The following is a 12,655-nucleotide window of genomic DNA, read 5'->3' as shown; positions in this document are numbered from 1 at the left end:
CTGCAGCTTCTCCATTAAAGTCTATTGAACCAAAAAAGCACTGTTTTGCGTTGAAAAAAGTTCTTGACCCTTTCCAAATACGCAGAGGCTGAAAAAAAGCATAGAAGTTAGGACGTTAAATGAGCTGTAGTGCGTTTCTGGAAAAAGCACCAAAAAACACATAGGTGTGAACCAGCCCTAAGATGTTTAGTAACATAATGGGGTAAAAAAAAAAAAAGCCCTTTATAGTACAAAAAGAGCAAATAATCGCTACCCTAAGTGGTTTATTTTTTTTTACTGTGCAACAGTGAAAGTAATATTTACAGTAGTGATTTGCTTTTTTTTTTACTCTAAAGGGCTCATTTTAGTTTTCTTAACCCCATTATGTTACTGGCCGATTAATCAATTATGAAAATAGTAATCGATTAATTTCATAATCGATTAGTTGTCGATTAATCGATTAATTGTTTCGGCCCTTACTGTTTATCATGTATCTGCAGGCCACCTTACATGGCTTAGTTATTAACAAAGTGGCTTTAAAGTGGAGGGCCACCCTAAAAAACAAAAATCTTAAAAAAATTAAAAAAAAAAACATGAAAAAAAAAAAAATTTACTTACCTGAAACCCTTGTTGCTAGGCAGTCTTCCTAATCTGCCTCTTCCTATTCCGCGGTGTGTCCTGCTCCACGGTGAGCGGCCCTGTTGCTTTCTGGGAACTGTGTATGTTCCCAGAAAACCACAGGGCCATTCAGAGCGCCGCGCCGCTCGCGCGTGCGCAGTAGGAGACTGGCAGTGAAGCCGCAAGGCTCCACTGCCTGTTTCCCTTAGTTAGGATGGAGGTGCCGGGACCCGAGAGCCGAGGGACGGGTCGGCCTCAGGCGGCCGACATCGCGGGCACCCAGGACAGGTAAGTGTACTTATTTAAAGTCAGCAGCTACAGTGTTTTGTAGCTGCTGACTTTAAAAAAAAAAATTTTGCTGGCCGGAATCCCGCTTTAAAATGAAAGCAGGTCATGTAAAGGATTTGGTTGCCCTTTGATCTTGATTGTGTTCTTCTTCTCAGGTCTTTGTGGTGTGAATTTGTGGCCTGCAGAAGATGTACCCCATTACACATTGTGCCCCCGTTCTGCATTCTTTGAATTTATACCTGTGGATACCAGCGATCAGGATCAACCACAAACACTGTGTATTCAAGATGTTTCTGAGGGGAAAGCTTATGAGCTGGTTATAACTAATAGAGATGGACTTTACAGGTGAGCAATGTCAAAGGAAGCTTGTCATCTTAACAATGGCACAATAATCCTATGTCTGTGAGAGTGTATGGCTGAGCACACCGGGGGGATTTTTTTTGCCGGGCTTAAAAAGTTGCGTGACTATGTGAATTCATAAATTATTTTTTTATCAGTGATTGACATTTATTTTTATAAAGCAAATTTTTAGAAAATAAAAAAATGCCGAAACAAAAAATGCCTATTATTTACTGCAGGCAGGTCCAGGACAAGGGGGGCAGGCTCTATGTGCAGTGTGTTTGGGGGGGGGGGGGCGCAATGAGAGCTTCCCTCTCTTGGCCTCCTGGGTGGGGGAGCTCTGTACTGGGCAGGATGGGTGAAATCTGTTCGGGGGGGGAGCCCAGTGCTGGGAAAAAGGGGGGACCTCTGTTCTGGGAGGGGCTAGGGGGTGGGGGATCTCTGTACTGTGGGGGGTGGGAGGAGGAAGGCGCTCTGTACTGGGGGTGGAGCTGGGGAGAAGAGGGGACCTCTGTTCTGGGAGGGGTTAGGGGGTGGTTGGGGGAGCTCTGTACTGCGGGGGTGGGAGGAGGAGGGAGCTCTGTACTGGGGGAGGATGGGGGTCAGTGGCATACCTAGGGGGTGCGGCCCGCAACAGGTGCTGCAGCTCTAAGGGTGTCACTTCCGATCAAAGCTATTGTCACACACAGTTGTCAGTTGTATTAGTGCTGGCACCTCGCAGTGCACCAGTACTGAATCACTCCGTTTCTCCTGCTCGCCCCACAGAACAGCTTGCTTGAGAGATGCTGCACCTACTGTTGCTTAGCAGCTTAGCAACAGTAGCTGCAGTGTCGCTCATGAATGCTTTTCTATGGGCCGTGTGGGAGAAGTATAGTGATTAAGCACTGGTGTATTATGAGGTCACCCTCCTCCTGCATATGTCCCGGCAACACGGCATCACACTGCCGTACACCTTTTCCGATTGAAACTGAGCGGAGAGCCTGTCTGAAACTGTAACCTCTATACTAGAAGAGGGGATTTGTGTGGTGAAGGCCCCTGGACTGGAGAGGCCCTGGAGTAGGAGAGGGGGTTGTGCTGATGAAGGCCCTGGACTAGGAGAGGGGGTGTTGTTGGGAGAGGCCATGGACTAGGAGAATGGAGTGTGCAGAGGAAGCCGATGACTAGGAAAGGGAGGTGAGGAGCGAAGTTACTGAACTGGCAGAGGGAGTGCCTAGAGGCCTTGGACGTGTCTGGAAGCAATGGACTAAGTGAAGGGGAGCATGGAGGCCCTGAACTAAGAAAGAGGGTGCATTTAGGTCCTGGATTAGGTAAAGGGGTGCCTGGAGGCCATGGATTTGGAGAGGGAATGTCTGGAGCCCCCCGCTTAGGAGAGGGGTGCCTGGAGGCCCTGGATTTGGAGAGGGGGTGTGTCAGGAAGCCAAGATGGTGGCCACAGAAAACTTCCTTTGCTTCCAATTCCTGTAAGAAGAATACTGCAGGTACACCTGCGAACACACCCTGTGACAGTTCATGGTGCCAAATGGGCTATTTAAACTGGGTCAGTACCCAGAATCAATGCTGTCTGCACCACAGCATTCTCCGTGTGTCTCTATCTGTTGCCTGATACCTGTTCCAGTTGTATGACCCGGCTTGTTCCTGACTTCCCCTGCTGTCTGCCTGCATCCGGCCCCGGCTGTCTGACTCTGACTCTAAACTAGCCCGGGTGGGGGTCCCCTCCTCCCTGGAGGCCCTCATTAATTCATCCATCCAGATTGATCGACGTCTAAGAGAACGGAGGTCCAGAAGGACCACAGGACAGTCTCGCCCAGTGTGGATTCTACCACGGGTTCCTAGTTCCTTCAACTCTGCTCCATCTGTTCCTGCAGCATCCGTTCCTGAGCCAATGCAACTTGGCTTACTTCGCCCCTCACTCACCATGGAAGAGCACCAACGTCGACGCCAGCAGAATCTCTGCCTATACTGTGGAGAAGCAGGACACTACTTGAGGTCTTGTCCGGCTAAACTCCGTAAGTGTCTCTGTCTCTTCTACTCCAACCTAGCCCAACAACTCTGCTCACCTTGCTCTTCCCATTCTGTTGTAGCTTCCAGGAAGGACTATCAAGGTTCCTGCCATAATTGATTCCGGAGCCTGCAGCTGTTTCATGGACTTATCCTTTGCCGCGAAACATCACATTCCACTGCAACCTAATGCTCAGAGACTTTTAGAACGGCGAAAGGGTCCGCCATTCAATCCAGATTAGTCACCCAGGCAGCACTTCCACTATCTGCCACCATTACCAAAAACCATCAAGAACTGCTACGCCTGGATGCCATCGCCTCACCCCTGTTTCCGGTCATCCTTGGCATGCAATGGTTGAAAGCACACAATCCGCATATCAATTGGGCCACAGAGGAAATCTAGTTTTGTTCGCCCTATGGCCTCCAACACTGTTTACATGAAGCCCCTTGTGATCAACCTTCCCTGCTGTGCCTCGACAAAGACCCCGAAGCCTGTCAATCTGTACCAGCAGTTTATCACAACTTCCTGGATGTGTTCAGCAAAAAAAGGGACAGAAACTCTTCCTCACCATCGGCCTTATGATTGTCCAATCGAACTCCTCCCCTGGGTTGAAGCCCCTTTCCGGAGAATCTTCCCTTTGACCGAACTTGAACTTGTCGATTTAAAGGACTATATTGACCATAACATAAAGAAAGGTTTCACTTCCGTCCATCCACGTCCCCAGCTGGAGTGGGAATCTTCGTTGTGGAAAAGAAGGATTACTCATTACAGTTGTGGAAATTTTATGAAGATGTATTTTAATACAGGGCTTGACAAATGTGCTTGGAATCTAGGAGCCAGCTAAAAAAGTTAGGAGCCAGGTTTTTTTTTTTTTTTTTAAATGACCGACAAAGCTTTATTTTCAATATAAAAGTTAACCAATCTTAAATTTACACAGAAAGACGACTAGAACGAATGTGACTGCTTTTATTTCCTGCCATGCAGGGACACAAGACCGCCATATCCCCGCTAAGGGTCCAAGCAGGTCCGCCTGAAAAACTGACAGACGAACCTGATCAGACAGCCCATGTGAAAGGGGCCAAGCAGGGAGATGACAAATAATAAATTCATTTTAATTAACCGCTTCCTTGCCGCAGGATGACTATATACGTCCTGTCTTTGAAAAGAAATGCCGTTGTTATGGTAGCAGCTAGCTACCATAACCCCGGTATCCTCTTCAAGAGCCGGCGGTTCTCTTTCAGATAAAAGTGGTCTCTGCAGCAGATTCGCCGCGAGATCACTTTTATCGGCGGCGAGAGAGGGCCCCCCCTACTGCCGCACTCCGGTGCCCTTCACCGCTTACCGTGGCCAGCAGTAACGGCGGAGGCGATTCGGACCTGTCCCTGGCCTGACATGGAGACGAGTGAGGGGAAGATGGCCCCCCGCCCGTCTCCAAGTCATTGCAGGGCGGAAGCGACGTCAAATCGTCACTTCCACCCATAGCTCTTAAAAGGGACATTTTATTATTTTTTTTTTTCAAATGCCTTTTTTTTTTTTTTTTTTTTTTAATACATTTTAGTGTAAATATGAGATCTGAGGTCTTTTTGACCCCAGATCTCATATTTAAGAGGGCCTGTCATGCTTTTTTTCTATTACAAGGGATTTTTACATTCCTTGTAATAGGAATAAAAGTGACTTTTTTTTTTTTTTTTTTTAAAGAACAGTGAAAAAATAAAAGTAAAAAAAAATAAGAAAAAAAAGAATAATTTTAGACGCGCCCCATCCCGCCGAGCTCGCGTGCAGAAGCGAATGCATACTTAAGTCGCGCCCACATATGAAAGCGGTGTTCAAACCACACACGTGAGGTATCGCCGCGATCGTTGGAGCGAGGGCAAGAATTCTAGTCCTAGACTTCCTCTGTTACTCAAAACATGCAACCTGTAGAATTTTTTTAAACATCGCCTATGGAGATTTTAAAGGGTAAAAGTTTGTCGCCATTCCACAAGCAGACGAAATTTTGAAGCGTGACATGTTGGGAATCAATTTACCCGGCGTAACATTATCTTTCACAATATAAAAAAAAAAAAAATTGGGCTAACTTTTAACTTTTGTCTTATTTAATTAAAAAAAGTATTTTTTCCCAAAAAAGTGCGCTTGTAAGTGCGCTGCGCAAATACGGTGTGACAGAAAGTATTGCAACGACTAACATTTTATTCTCTAGGGTGTTAGAATAAAAAAATATATACATATAATGTTTGGAGGTTCTAAGTAAAGGGAAGGAGATGAGTGCGCTGCGCAGGCAGGGGAAGCTCCATTAGCATTGGTGGTTGTCTTGTCATACCAACGGCCACCACAAGAGGGCGCCCGATTGCAGAAGGAACCATAGGACTGCAGAAGGCCGCAAAGCAGCGGCCTCAATTACCGGCGCGGCCCAACGCGATTCCGCCGGGAGAAGGGGGGTGTCGCACAGAGACAGGACACCCCAGCTGTGCCGCCCCAGGCGCCAAGTCGCCAATTCTAGTCGCAAATGCGACCTGGCACCCGGGGTTTGTCGAGCCTTGTTTTAATATGTATTGTCATAGTGTCTCCCAGTGTTAGTTCTCCTGCAACCCGCTGTAAAGAGCTGACTCGGGCAGACTGACGCTGGTTGAGATCCGTTAGGATAGTGAAAAACTTCCTGAGTTTGGAGAGAGGTGTTTGCAGAGTGAGGATATGTCTGCCAGTGAAAGGGCCCCTGTGCGATGCACAGACGTTTGTCTGGGGGGGGGGGGGCAGTGTTCGCTCTGCAAGGACATTATCGCTTTAGCGGATGTGCGCTCGTGTCACCCCTGTATGCCTGATCAACATATTTGGGGTGCCATGGCGTACACCTGCAGATAGTCTCCCATCAGCAGGAACGGTAGTCATTGGTTGTTGTATAAACTCATATCTTTGGTCATATCCTTGTTTGGTCATATCCTGTGAAGGAAGCGATTGGCTGTTGGGGCCAGGGTTTCCTGTTTGTGACTTCCTTTGTGTGTATGTGTGAATAAAAGCAAGAGTCTCTGCCCAGGAGGGGCAGTCATGCTGAGAAGAGGACGTAAGCTGTGGTCATGTCTGTTTCATTGGGGATATGCGGGAAATAGAGTGATAGGTAAGATGTATTATACCATTAGACAAAATGGGCGCTTATTAGCGCAGTTGAGATTGATTACGTTTAGCGTATACCAGAATCTCCACGTCAACGGCCTTGTGTGGATTATCGTGAACTTAATAACGTTACCGTCAAGAACAATTATCCCCTTCCACTGGTGCCCGAATTGTTCCAGAGGCTCGGTGCTGCCACCATATTCACAAAACTGGATCTCCGAGGGGCCTATAACCTGGTTCCTATATGAGAGACGGTTTGGGCATTTAGAATACCTTGTGATGCCCTTTGGACTTTGCAACGCCCCCACTACATTTCGGCACTTCATTAACGATGTCTTCAGAGATTTCCTGGATCTGTTTGTCATAGTATACCTTGATGATATATTAATCTTCTCCCCATCTCTAGACAGCCACCGCAGACATGTTAAGAGTATACTGGGCCACCTTCGACAGCATGGACTATACGCCAAACCCGAAAAGTGCGAGTTTGAATGCCAAAGTATTCAATTTCTGGGCTTGATCATATCTACCGAGGTGTCAAGATGGATCCCCAAAAGGTTACTTCCACCTTGGATTGGCCAACCCCCAGTGATAAAAAAAGGTATCCAATGCTTTGTGGGATTCGCAAATTTCTCCCGAAAATTCATCAGGGGATTTTAAGCAGTCACCCCCCCCCCATCACACAGTTGACCTAACAAGGCACATATTCCATTGGTCCCCTAAAGCTGAGACTGCCTTTGAGACTCTGAAAAAGCTGTTCACCTCTGCATCTGTTCTGAAACACCCTGATCCAGCCCTGCCATACATCTTTGAGGTAGACGCATCAGCGGTTGGAGGAGTATTTTCCCAGAGGCAAAGATCCAAGGCTCTATTACACCCAGTCGCCTTTTTCTCCGACAAAATATCAACAGCAGAGAAGAACTATGATGTCGGGGACCGCAAACTCTTAGCAATCAAAGCTGCTCTGGAAGAGTGGAGGTACTAGCTAGAAGGGGCCTCACATCCAATCTTGATCTATACAGATCACAAGAATCTGGAATATTTAAGGACAGCAAAGAGGTTGAAACCCTGGCAAGCCAGGTGGGCGCTATTCTTTTCCAGATTCGCTTTTTACATAACGTACAGGCCTGGGTCGAAGAACACAAAACTCGATGCGTTATCACGCATGATTAGTGAGCCTGAAGAAACTTCACCTCCAGATACTATTCTGTCTTCAGGGAACTTTCTCCTACTACAAGGAGACTTGGTGTCCCAAATTAAACAAGCTTCGGTGGGGAGCTCCCCACCCTCTGGAATTACCCTATAGGGAAAAGATGGACTGCTTTGGTACAAAGACAAGATCTTTGTACTGGAGGAATCCCTAATTTCCACCCTAGGGCAGTGTCATGATAATGTGCTAGCTGGGCATTTTGGCATTAGCAAGACTTCTGAACTGGTGCAATGGACATTCTGGTGGCCTAAGTTGGAAAAAGATTGTAAGAGGTATGTGGAATCCTGCACCACTTGCATCTGCAACCAGAACAGCAAGTCCAAGGCTTGGGGTCTGTTGAAACCGTTACCTGTCCCAAATAGACCATGGAGAATGATTTCAATAGACTTTATTGTGGAGCTTCCCCCATCTGAGGGCTACAATACCATCTTTGTGGTGGTAGATAGGTTGTCTAAGATGGCACATTTCTTACTGATGAAAAACTCAAGAGACTGCACAAATCTTTTGTCAAAGAGATTATAAGGCTTCATGGGGTTCCAGCAAATATCGCGTCTGATTGAGGGGTGCAGTTCACCTCCAGGTTCTGGAGAGCCTTCTGTGAATTCATTTGGGATTGAACTATCCTTTTCATCAGCTTATCACCCGCAAACAAATGGGCAGACAGAAAGGACCAACTAAACTCGAAAACAATATCTACGCTGCTTCTCCTTGTTTTCCCAAAATGACTGGGTTTCACTACTTCCATTAGCCAAATTTTCTTACAATAACTCTGTTCATTCGGCCACAAAACAGTCACCATTCTTTGCCAATTACGGCTTCCATCCTTCTTTCATGTCTAATGCAATACCAGAGTGCCCTGTACCAGCTGTCCTTGAAATAATGGATTTCTTCAGTACTAACAACAAACTGTTACAGAAAACAATGGCCAAGGCGCAGGTATACAACAAGGAGGTCTTTGATAAAAAAGAGAAGAGTAGAATTAATCCTGAATCCTGGTGATCAAATTTGGTTATCCAAAAACAAACCTAAAATTAGCCTGCCCATCGAAGAAACTGGGCCCTAGGTTTGTGGGGCCGTTTCCAGTAAAAAAAAACGGTTCAACAATGTAGCTTATGAGCTAGAACTACCAGACTTTCTGGATTCATCTCGTGTTTCATATAACCTGGCTGAAGCCCGCAATCCATGATTCCTTTGCTGGACGAAATGTTGGTCCACCTGAACCTGTAGTTGTTGACAGGGAAGAAGAATTTGAGGTCAAAGCAATTTTAGATTGCTGGAAGGGTAGGAATCAAATTCAGTACCTGATAAAATGGAAAGGTTATGGGCCAGAGGACAACTCATGGGAACCAGAAGGTAATATTCATGCCAAGAGGCTTATTCAGGCTTTCAAGAATTCTCATCCTGCCAAATTTGCCCAGTTGGGCATCCGGAGGCTGCCCTTTGGAGGGAGGCAATGTCAGGAAGGGCATGCCAGCAGCAAATATGGTGGCCACAGAAAACGTCCTGAGCTTCCAATTCCTGTAAGAAGAATACCACCAGTGCGCGTGCGCATTCTGTGGCATTTAATGGTGCCAAATGGGCTATTTAAACTGGGTCAGCACCCAGAATCAACGCTGTCTGCACTACATTGTTCCCCGTGTGTCCCTGCTTTCCATTGCCTGATACCTGTTCCAGTTGTTTGAGTGTGTTCCAGACCCCGCTGTCTGCCTGCATCCGACCCCGACTTGTCTCTGACTCTGCACCTGCCTGCTCCTTCTGCTACCTCGCTGCCAGCCTGTTATCGATCCGGCCTCTACCCCGACTCCGCTCCAGCCTCTGCATCAGTTCCTGACTTGCTTGCCTGTGTATGACCCAGCCTTTTCATCCCAAACTATTTTCCTGGCAGTTGTGGCTAAAATTTTAGTTGGTCTACCTGACCGTGGTTTGGTTTCAACAGAACCCCTCATTTTCCACTTCTTGATTAAAGTTTAAACACTGCTGTTTGGCATTCTCAATTCCTTGGATATCTTTTTATATCCCTTTTCCTGTTCAACTACCTTTTCCCGCAGATCCTTTGACAATTCTTTTGCTTTCCCCATGACTCAGAATCCAGAAACGTCAGTGCAGCACTGGATGAAAGATGCAAGGGTCTGTCAGAAATGCATTGACCTTTTATACACACACACACACACACACACACACACACACACACTAATTATAAGCAAACAGATCACAGGTGAGGATGGTTACCTTTTAATAGCCATTCAAACCCTTTTGTGTCCACTTGTGTGCATGTTATCAGGCCAAAATCACCAGAGTATGTAAACATTTGATCAGGGTCATTTGGGTAGTTTCTGTTGCCATTATGATTTAAAGAGTAAACACAGTTGATTGATAATAAATAGCTTCAGCCAAACGCTAACCATGAGTGAAAGAAAAGTTTTTGTATTATCATTCATATTCTCTGAAAAAAGGCCAAGAAATCATAAAATTCTGCCAGGGTATGTAAACTTATGAGCACAACTATGTGTGTGTGTATGTGTGTGTATATGTGTTATATATATATATATATATATATATATATATAACACATATATATATTACACACACACATACACACAGATCAGCCATAATTTTATAACAGTGGGATATATTGGGCAGCAAGTAAACATGTTATCCTTGAAGTCGATGCAGAAAAATGGGCATTGCGATTTGTTGTGTATGGGGCTGCATAGCCGCAGACCAGTGAGGGTACCCACGCTGACCCGTGTCCACAACCAAATGCGCCTACACTGGACATGTGAGCATAAGAACTGAACCATGGAGCAATGAAAAAGGTGGCCTGGTTTGATGAATCACATTTTCTTTTACATCATGTGGATGGCCAGGTGCATGTGCATTGTTTACTTGGGGAAGAGATGGCGCCAGGGTGCAGTATGAGAAGAAGGCAGTGTAATGCTTTGGGCAATGTTCTGCTGGGAAACCTTGGGTCCTCCCATTCATGTGGATGCTACTTTGAAGTATGCACACCCCTTTTCACACCCCTAATTTTCCACATTTTGTCATGTTAAAACCAAAAACTTAAATGTATTTTATTGGGATTTTATGCGATAGACCAACACAAAGTGGCACATAATTGTGAAGTGGAAGGAAAATGATAAATGTTTTTCAATTTTGTTTACAAATAAATATGTGAAAAGTGTGGTGTGCATTTGTATTCAGCCCCCCCCAGTCAATACTTTGTAGAACCACCTTTTGCTGCAATTACAGCTGCAAGTCTTTTTGGGTATGTCTCTACCAGCTTTGCACATCTAGAGAGTGAAATGTTTGCCCATTCTTCTATGTAAAATAGCTCTGGCAGATTGGATGGAAAGCATCTATGAACAGCAATTTCCAAGTCTTGCCACAGATTCTCAATTGGATTTAGATCTAGACTTTGACTGGGTCATTCTAACACATGAATATGCTTTTATCTAAACCATTCCATTGTAGCTCTGGCTGTATGTTTAGGGTCGTTGTCCTGCTGGAAGGTGAACCTCTGCCCCAGTCTCGTCTTCTGCAGACTCTAAAGCCCCATACACACTATCAGATTTTCTGCTGATTTTTGTCTTCAGATTTACCAAAACCATATCATATGGGGTCAAACCTTAGGAGTTTCAATTTGTATGGAATCAGGCAGGCCCTTGCACCTCATGGTTTTGGTAAATCTGAAGACAAGAATCAGCATAAAATCTGTGTTGTATGGGGCTTAACAGGTTTTCTTCTAAGTTTGCCCTGTATTTGGCTCCATCCATCTTCCCACCAACTCTGACCAGCTTCCCTGTCCCTGCTGAATAAAAGCATCTCCACAACATGTTGCTGCCACCTCCATGTTTCACAGTGGGAATGGTGTGTTCAGGGTGATGTGCAGTGTTAGTTTTTTTGTCACACATAGCGTTTTGCTTTTAGGCCAAAAAGTTCAATTTTGGTCTCACCTGACCAGAGCACCTTCTTCCACATGTTTGTTGTGTCCCTCACATGGCTTCTTGCAAACTGCAAATGGGACTTCTTATGGCTTTCTTTTAACAATGGCTTTTTTGTCACTCTTCCATAAAGGCCGATTTGTGGAGTGCACGACTAATAGTTGTCCTGTGGACAGATTCTCCCACACGAGATGTGGATCTCTGCAGCTCCTCCAGAGTCACCATGGGCCTCTTGGCTGCTTCTCTGATTAATGCTTTCCTTGTCCGGCCTGTCAGTTTAGGTGGACGGCCATGTCTTGGTAGGTTTGCAGTTGTGCCATACTCTTTCCATTTTCGGATGATGGATGAAACAGTGCTCCGTGAGATGTTCAAAGCTTGGGATATTTTTTTTATAACCTAACATTGCTTTAAATTTCTCCACAACTTTATCCCTAAACTGTCTGGTGCGTTCCTTGGCCTTCATGATGCTGTTTGTTCACTAAGGTTCTCTAACAAACCTCAGAGGGCTTCACAGAACAGCTACATTTATGGTGAGATTAAATTACACACAGGTGGACTCTATTTACTAATTAGGTTAGGATTTCTGAAGCCATTGGTTCCGCAAAATTTTAGTTAGGGGTATCAGAGTAAATGGGGCTGAATACAAATGCACGCCACGCTTTTCAGATAGTTGTAAAAAATGTTGAAAACCATTTATCATTTTCCTTCCACTTCACAATTATGTGCCACTTTGTGTTGGTCTATCAGATAAAATCCCAATAAAATACATTCTCCTTTTTGGTTGTAACATGACAAAATGTGGAAGATTTCAAGGGGTGTGAATAATTTTTCCAAGGCACTGTATATATTTTTATATATAATTGTATTATATATGACTTTTTAATTAATATTTTTAATTATTTTAAATAAATATGAATTTATTTTCGGCCATTATCAGCACCTTTATCACAAGAAAAGCTCATGAAAAATGCATCCCTTTGGATTCTATGTATGTCTTCACACTTTGGTTGTGGTGTTCTTGCTTGCTGCATTTTTGGTCCGTGAAAAAAAACACACCTAAAACGCACCTCCCTGTTTAAAATGCATTGAAAACGCAGCAAGAATGCATCATTAATGCACCTGTGTTATGTTTTTGATTTGATTTTTGAGTCACATGACCTATGAAAAACACAC

General features: G+C 45.0%; 1 protein-coding gene across 3 annotated transcripts in view; it reads left to right on the top strand.

The window, feature by feature from the left end:
- The window catches only part of GHDC (GH3 domain containing), a 233,421-nt gene that overhangs the window by 49,014 nt on the left and 171,752 nt on the right, over positions 1 to 12,655 (top strand). For all 3 annotated transcript variants that reach the window (XM_073606114.1, XM_073606116.1, XM_073606115.1), the window contains exon 5: positions 1,041 to 1,230. In XM_073606114.1, the coding sequence (XP_073462215.1) occupies positions 1,041 to 1,230 (190 nt within the window). The remainder of the gene's footprint in view (positions 1 to 1,040; positions 1,231 to 12,655) is intronic.

Source organism: Aquarana catesbeiana, linkage group LG12 (genome assembly GCF_042186555.1).
Source record: "Aquarana catesbeiana isolate 2022-GZ linkage group LG12, ASM4218655v1, whole genome shotgun sequence".
Classification (NCBI taxonomy): Eukaryota; Metazoa; Chordata; class Amphibia; order Anura; family Ranidae; genus Aquarana; species Aquarana catesbeiana.
Note: the sequence above shows the minus strand (reverse complement) of the source record. Positions and strands in the feature narration are given on the sequence as shown.